Raw genomic sequence first — 8,855 nt, forward strand, 5'->3', positions numbered from 1 at the left:
AAGAGTTATATAAAGGCAATATATTATATTTATAAATACTATTTAAAATAAGTTATCCTACTTACTGTGGGAAATGAAAGAATGTCTGCCTAGGAGTTTACATTTAATGTAAAACACATCAAGCTCACAAAGAGTAAAAGTCTTCCCCTAGGTTTGTACAATTAACGTATCAAGGACACAGGATAGGACTCTAGGGCCTCTGACTCAAGTGATCTCTCCTAAGACATGTTGTCCCTCTATGGCCGTTGTGTCAGAACTGACTCATAGCTGACCCTACAGTGGGTTTTCAGAGTCTGTAAATCACATGGAAGGTAGCTGTTCATGATTCTCCCACAGAGCAGCTCGCGGATTCGAAACATGTGCCTTTGGGATGGCAGCACAACGCCTCATCTATAGGCCACCAGAGCTTCTCCACTAAGACATAGAGCTCTCCACAGCCATGGCAGCAGTCAAAATTTCAAGGAATAAGAGGATTAACTGGCACTCAGGTGGCAACTAGAGGCATGCACGGGAATCTTGAACTCTAGGAACAGAGCATGAAGATGTTGGCGTGGGAAAATCCATCCCAGCAGTAAACCTATTGTTCAGATTTGAGCTCCTACTCACCAAGAGGTGCTCTTGGTTTCCATACAGAAGTGAGAGTGAACAAATAGAGCATAATACTCCAAAACTAAGTAAGAAGAAGGAAGAGAAGGCTTTGAACTAACTTGAGCACTGCTTGTCATTTTTAGTGTCTGGAAGACTTACAGGGAACCATTTCTTTGAACAAGATTTAGGGATTGATCTCCAACTAAGGATCATTGATATTATGAAAAATAAAGCTACCTTATAAACATTTTATAGACACGATGGAAAATGTTGCAGCAGGAGATAAGATGTAACACATGAGACAGCCAAATTCATTCTGAGGGGAGTGGAGCTTTTTCAAGATTGTTGATCTAAAATCAGTGCATTTGAGTACGGATATATGATTTCCGGTTGCTATGAGTCCTGCTTGACTTGAAGGCAATCAACAACATGTGATTTCCAAATGACACATCTAGCTATTGGTAAACATCAGGTAAGAAAGAGGGACTATTCCATGATAAGTTGTTATCAAGCAAAATGTGTTTTACTTTCACAGGTGATACTTATAAGCATCAATCTTAAGACTGACATTTTGGAAAGAGATGGACAAAAAGCCAGGAAAGTGTACTTTTGTTTGGAAGAGAAAAGCAAGCCAATTTCCATAGTCACTAGTACTTCTTCACACTCAGTCTGATCACAGGGTATTGCAATTGGCTTTCTTTGTATTACATAACATAGTTCAATTCTTTATAGTGTATCCTACCTGTACAATCATTGTGGGCCACATTCTAACTAATGATTCCTAAAATATATCTTTTACATATTAAATATGCATATATATTTTATATATATTTTACATACATATATATATATATATATACACACATATATTGACACATGAAATTGATCCATCGTTTTATTCTGTCTTCTAGACTATGGGATAATTCATTTATTTTAGTTAATGTAGTCATGTAATATGCTGTGCCTTTTTCACAATTCTTTTATGTTGAAATGTGTCCTGTAATACAGAAGTGATTCATTTCTTCATAGTAAAAGTCTGTGTTCTTCTTCCAGTCAGTGTTCACTTTAAGAGTTGAGTCCTCATAACTGAATGTCTATGATCTACCACAACATGTGCCATAGTACAGAACCGTGTGGGAGGTGATAGATTATGAGAGGCTCATGTGGAGGGCTGTGTGACAGTACACAAAAGTTGCATCCTCCTCAGACTAGCAGGTGATAAATATCTTGGAAAAATTAGTATCTAAATTAGGAGAGACCTTCATAGCTTAATAAAACAGCAAGAAAAAAAAAATGCATCATACAAAGTCAGTATTTTAGGGAAACCGGTGTCCTAGTGGTAAGGAGCCGGGCTGTCAACACAAAATACATAGTTCAAATCCACCCATTGCTCCATGAAAGAAAGATGGGCAATCTCCTTCTGTGCGAATTACAGCCTCTGAAAGCCCATGCTGGGGAGTTAGATATAAGGTGGTTCAGACTTGATGATACACAACAACAAGTTGTCTAATGGAGATAAAGTTGTGCAGCCAATTTAGATGAGCCATTCAGATTCACTACAGGCTCTAAGGGAGAAAGATAGATAATCTCCTGTGAGACTTATTTCCTCTGAAACCCCACTAAAGTGCCAGCTCTGAGTTGATTCCAACTTGATAGCATTGAGTTGAATTCAAAGGAATGTACCATAGCCATTGCAGAGCATCAATTCAGACCAGAATCAACCCAGATCTGACTCTCTAGTGAGCTTTCCAAGGCTGTAAATCATACGAGCTGGGACAAGCCATCTTTCTCCTAAGGAAATGCTGGTGGAGTCAACTCAGCAGAGAAGTGCAGCCTTCGAGTTAGTGACACAACTTCCTAGACTATGCTACAGTGCAAGCATCAACAGTGGGGATCAAGCGATGCAAATCTGCTGTCAGGGACCTCTCCAAAATACTGCAGAGCAATAATATCAGTTTGAAGACTAAGGTGTGCCTGAAGTAGGCTATAATCTTTTCAGTTACTTGTAATGCATGAACAATTAATAATAATGACAGAAGAATTGATGCCTTTGAGTTGTGATGTTGGAGAAGAGTGCTAAATGTCCAATAGATTGCCAAAACAACAAATAGACATGTCTTGGCAAATGTGTGACCAGAGTGCTTCTTGGAAGCAAGGAGAATGAAGCTTCATCTCTCATACTTTGGACATGTTGCTAGGAAAGGCTATTCCTTGGATAGAAATATCACGCTTGGAAAGGCAAAGGGTCAACAAAAGAGATAAAGACATCCTTCCCCCCAATGAGGTGAATTGACATGGTGACTGCAGCAATGGGGCCAAGTGTATTAGAAGTGATCAGGATGGCACAGGATAGGACAGGATTCAGGTCTGTTGGTCATAGGGTCCCTATGAGTTGTACTCAATTCAATGATACCTAACAACAAATGAGAAACCAATGAAGTGAGAGAGACAGCTAGATACTGTGTTACATGGCAAACACATCCTATGTGTTTCTCCATTTTGGTAATTTTGTGGAAAGGTGATAAAGATTATAAGAAAGTAAATATTCTTCAATAATGTCTCCTTTGACACTGTCACAAAAGTAAACAGACAAGTTTAAGATAGAGTTCCATAAAATATGACTGCAGTATTTTTAGTGAAGTTACTGATCACTTTCTCCTAACTTGCGTTAACACCTGCAAGAATATAACTCCACATCTGGTGTACTTTTTGAGCAGAGAGAATACCATTCCTCGTCTTTTTCTCGTTTGCTTCATCTCCTCCTCAGATGCTCCGTGTTAGAGTTCTTTCTGTAATTGTAAAGATTAGCTCCTTTACCGACCCTTTTCATTCTCTTTTTCTAATTTAGAACATCTGTACTAGACTAATCAAAATGACTGCTTTAACTTATTCATTTATGGAAACAAGTCCATACATATTCCAATCTGACTGGGGACCAGAAAAGAGATGCAGAAGGAAAGAAGTATTCTCCAATATACTAACATAGTGGAACTATTAGCTATTTTTAAAGTCTTTCCTTAATTACCACCTAGGTGATACCTCTAAGACAGCAAAGAAGACTACAGAAAATGAAAGAAAGACAAATGAATCTTGACCTTTCTCTCCCTAATGAGAAACTAGAAAGACCATCTGTAACTGTTATCCATAACCAGTCAAAAAGGAAGTTTCACATTCTCTCTCTAAATTTTCTGGATATGAAAAGCCCAAATTAAATGTGTGGTTCTGGAGTAAGAATAAGATCAATAAAATACATTCTCATTCTTCAGTCAGAGGCAGTAATTACAAGTTACCATAGCATTAGTCAAAATGTAAGATACAGCCCCGTTATTGTTAAGTTAGTTCCAAGTCATATTAGCCCTCCATTGGGTCTCTAAGACGAGAACTGTTGCTTGGACATCTCGAAGAGTAAATATGAAGCCATTGCAAGCACTATTGTTTTTTTGACGATGTATTAATGTTACAAATAGGAGGTACGTCTCAGTTGGAAAGGTCGCTTTGGAGTTGGCAAGATGGCTAAGGTAAAGAAAACACCGATTAAATTCAAGCCTATACAGATTTTCAGAATAAAGGCATGTGACTTATTGAGCAAAAGTGGGACTTCTCTATCATCAAGTTGACCTCAATTTATTGTACTGCTCCATTGGGTTTCCAAGGCTGTAAACAGCAATGAGGGATCGTTCACCTTTCTCTCAAGAAGCTGCTAGTGAAGTTGGACAGGCAGAGAGGTGAAGCCTTTGGGTGCAGAGTGACTTGCTAGGGGACTAGTTAGCTGGTTAGGGGACTTTGCTTAGCCGCTCTGCCACCAGAGGTCCCTAAAAGTGATAGTGGTGGTGGTTGTTCAAACTCTTATATGGTTATTCTTGATCATACTATTTCTTGTAATTGTGAGAAAAAATCTACATCTAGAAAACTAAGTATTGTGCTGTGAGAGCAATAGGCAAAAAATAAGGAGATTGCTGTATTCTTCAGAGTTCTGTCACAAGACGATCAGAATCAAAACAAGGGATGCCTGCTATTTCGTTGTAACACAGCAGAAAGTGTGTTGTCTTTTTCTTGTTTTAAATAGTCTACTTGTGTTGAATCAGTGAAGGAATCTGAGAAAGGCAGTATAATGTCGTCGTTAAGAGTCAGATGGCTAATTTTTGAATTATGGCTTTAACTCACTGTTTGAAAAGAAAAAATGTACTGAAACTTGCTTTTGTTTTCATTCTTTTCCTGATAAATAGGCATAATAATGTTACCTGTCTCACAAGATTGCAGTCAAAGTACTCAACAAATGTCAGCTCTTATCAGTTGAGCTACATCATTATAAGAAAGCTTCATGGCCATAAATAAAAATAATACAGAATCCTAAAGATGCATTCCAAATAATTATATATTATTACTGTTTTAAAAATCTATAATTAATTACCAATTGGCAGCATCAGGATGGATGGTGAAGAGATTGAGATTGTACACAGCTTTAGTTTGCTTGGCTCCATAGTCAACAGTCTTGGCACCAGCAGCCAGGAAATTAAAAGGCACATTGCCATGGGAAAGTCTGCTGTTAGGGACCTCTCCAAAGTACTGAAGAGCAATGGTGTCTATCTGGAGACTAAGGTGTGTCTGATACAGGCCATGGTCTTCGCAATCACTTGTTATGCATCAGAGAGTTGGACAATGACCAAGGAGGATAGAAAGAGAATTGATGCCTTTGAGCTGTGGTGCTGGAGAAGAGTATTGAGAATACCATGGACTGCTAGGAAAACAAACAGATTTGTCCTGGAAAGGGTTAAACTGGGTGGCTCCTTGGAGGCAAGGATTCTGAGGCTCCGTCTAACATACTTGGACATGTTGTGAAGAGAGACCGGTCTTTGGAGAGGGACATCGTGCTTGGGAGAGTGGAGGGACAGCGCAGGAGAGGAAGGCCCTCTATGAGGTGGATTGATTCAGTGACTGGGGTAATTGGGATGGGAGTGTCGGAGACAGTGCAATTGGCACAGGACAGAGCGGAGTTTAGGGCTGTTGTACATAGGGTTGCTATGAGTCGCAGGCGACTCGACGGCACATAACAACAACAACAACAATAATTAATTACACTATATATTATATATAATTACTATATATATACATATATATTATTGTTGTTAAATGTTAATATCCACCCATGTAATTGATAGTCTCTGAAAACTTGCTGGAGGATCTGTTATGAATTGGTTCCAACCTGGCAACACATAATATGTATTTGTTGTTTGTGGTTGTTATATATATTGTGTGTTATTATATATTATTAAATATCTTGAAGGTGCACGGTTCAAAACCACCAGCTCTCTGTGGGAGAAGGATGGGCAATCTCCTCCCACATAATTAACTGCCTCTGAAAAACCCACCAGAGAGTCAGCTATGGGTCGGTTCTGACTGTACAGTAAACAACATATTGTATGTTATAAACAAAATATTAATTTACCTAAAAATATTCCTCTAATAGTAATAGTTTTATAGGAAAGAAAGATTAAAGGAGCAAGTGATGGAGTAGAAAGTTTATGAAGAAAGGCAGTTATATGCGACTTATACTTGAAAAATGAAACTGAGAACAGTCGTCCATGATAGCACACAGCTTCCTCAATCTCTGAAGGTTCCTGGAAATAATTCCCAGTAATGTTAAGATTTGCACATGATTTTTTTAGAAGACCAATTAGAATCTTCTGCAAAGTAAAAAGATTCACTATCCATCAGCTCTGGTGGCCTGGTGGCAAGAAGTTGTGCTGCAATCCTGAAGGAATGTGGTTCAAGGCTACCAGCTGCTCCATGAGAGAAGGACGAGCAATCCCCTCCCATGCAATTGACTGACTGAAAACCCACAGGAGGTTCGCTGTGGGTCAGTTACAGCTCTACAGTACACACACAATACCTATCAGTTATAGTCTCAAATTCTAAGCCCCTTTTTTCCCCTTCAGAGATAATTAGGTTTTCTCAAAGATTATAAAGAGAACTCTGGAGGCTCCAATTTCTACAGAGTTGTGCTGCTAACCGAAAGGCCACACCCGCTGGCAATTTGAATCCACCAGCAGTTCCACAGGGGAGGAGATGGACAACCTCCTCTCTTGTGATTTACAGCCTCGGTGACCCAACGGAGGTCGTCTATGTTTTGGTTCCAACTCCACAGCAATGACTGACTGAATATTTATGTTATCATTATAAAATATAGAGATCTATAAGTACATATTTAATATTATGATTTATTATAGTGGCATTAGGAGACCATTGGAAAAAGACAAACTTACTGCAAAGGGTAGCTAGTCAGTGAGAGAGAAAAAGGCCCTAACAAGATGAACAGACATAGTGACAGCAGAAATGGGCTTGAGAATGACAGAGAGAGTGAGGGTGGTGTAACCAGCACAAACTTCTAATCTTATGTTTGTAGCATCACTATGAGTTGTAGTCAACTTGACGGCACCTAATAACATTTAATATTATTCTATTACATCAACATTTAATATTATTCTAGTACATTGTTGTTGTTGTTGTTCCTGTTGTTATAGTAGTTAAGTGCTGTCAAGTTGAAACCAACTCGTACTTGACTGGACAGCAGGTTTTCAGACAGTAATTCATACTGGAATTGATTGCCCCTCTTTTGCCTGCGGAACAGCTGGTGGATTCAAACTGTGTACCTTTGGTTGGCAGCACAGCTGTATATCACTAGGCAACCAGCACTTCCTGTTACATCTGTATATATAGGGCAGGGTCCAGAGCTATTGTACATAGGGTCTATTGTACATGTGTCACAGGTGACTCGACAGCGCGTAAGAGCAACATGTAAAAAGTGACCCAACCTTGCCACACTTGGATGTGGTTTTCCTGAGTTTTACTTGACACTTGTCTGAATGCTGGGTGTGTTGTCTCTTTTCTAAGGCTGTGTCCTCCTAAGTAGTACTGAATCTCTCAGTGCCTCAGTTCAGTCACAGATAAAATGAATATAAAATCCCTGCCCTTCTTGATCCTTAGAACTATTTTAAGAAACAAAGGTGAAATGCAAGTGACCATTACTTGAAATCTTTGTTATAAACTAAAATTTATCTCTGTCATGTCCGTATCCAAACTCTGTAGGCGACAGGGACAGATGGAGATGAGGAATGACTCAGCTGTGAGCGAATTTCTCCTGATAGGACTTTCGCAGTTCCCCAAGCTCAGGCTTTCTCTCTCCGTGCTCTGCCTCCTCATGTACCTGGTAATCCTAGTGGGAAACAGTCTCCTCATTGTCATCAGCATTTTGGATTCCAGGCTTCATACCCCCATGTACTTCTTCCTTGGAAACCTTTCCTTTTTGGACATCTGTTACACAACCTCATGGGTTCCTACAATGCTTGTCGTCTTTCTATCTGACAGAAAGTCCATCTCATTCACTGGCTGTGCTCTTCAGATGGTCATCTCTCTTGGCTTGGGATCCACTGAATGCGTCCTTCTGGCTGTGATGGCTTATGATAGATATGTGGCCATCTGCAACCCTCTGAGATACTCTGTCATCATGAGCAGGGTGCTCTGTGTGCACATGGCCGTGTGGTCCTGGGTCACAGGCTGTCTGTTCTCCCTGTTACAAACGGTCCTAACAATGGTGTTGCCATTCTGTGGGAACAATGTGATTGATCATATTACCTGTGAGATCCTGGCTCTTCTGAAACTGGTCTGTTCAGATATAACCATCAATGTACTTATCATGACAGTGGCAAGTATTGTTCTGTTGATGCTTCCTCTGCTGCTAATTTTCATCTCCTATGTCTTTATTCTCTCTTCCATACTGAGTATTAATTCTGCTGAAGGAAGAAAGAAAGCCTTTTCCACCTGTTCTGCTCACCTGACAGTTGTCATCTTATTCTATGGTTCAGCCCTTTTTATGTACATGAAGCCCAAGTCAAAAGATACAAAGACATCTGATGAGATCATTGTGTTGTTTTATGGAGTGGTGACCCCAATGATGAACCCAATCATCTACAGCCTGAGAAATAAGGAAGTGAAAGAAGCTGTGAAGAAAGTTCTGAGCAAATATTTCCATTTATGGGAAATGTGAATAGTCATAAGACATGTGATATCCTCATTGAGAAAGAAGATCAGGTCTTCTACAATCACAGAAGTCATAGAAGTTTGTATGCTTGCAAAGTCTAAAATGGGAAATTTATTTTCAGTACAGTATACTTAACATAAACTTTTTGAGTTTAGCCTTACCTGCTAGGCTTCCAATTAGAAACCAATCTGCCCTCTCTCTCACTCCTCCCCTCTCCCTCTCTCTCCTG

The 8,855-nt window shown here is 39.5% G+C and overlaps 1 protein-coding gene across 1 annotated transcript; it reads left to right on the plus strand.

The window, feature by feature from the left end:
* The first annotated feature begins 7,687 nt into the window (after window positions 1–7,687).
* On the plus strand, window positions 7,688–8,632 carry LOC102868093 (olfactory receptor 13D1-like). The gene has a single exon (XM_006886902.1). The coding sequence runs from the start codon at window positions 7,688–7,690 to the stop codon at window positions 8,630–8,632; it is 945 nt and encodes a 314-aa protein (XP_006886964.1).
* Window positions 8,633–8,855: the final 223 nt, after the last annotated feature.

This window comes from Elephantulus edwardii, unplaced genomic scaffold (assembly GCF_000299155.1).
Source record: "Elephantulus edwardii isolate Elephantulus edwardi_28Jun2011 unplaced genomic scaffold, EleEdw1.0 scaffold00052, whole genome shotgun sequence".
In the NCBI taxonomy this organism is placed as follows: Eukaryota; Metazoa; Chordata; class Mammalia; order Macroscelidea; family Macroscelididae; genus Elephantulus; species Elephantulus edwardii.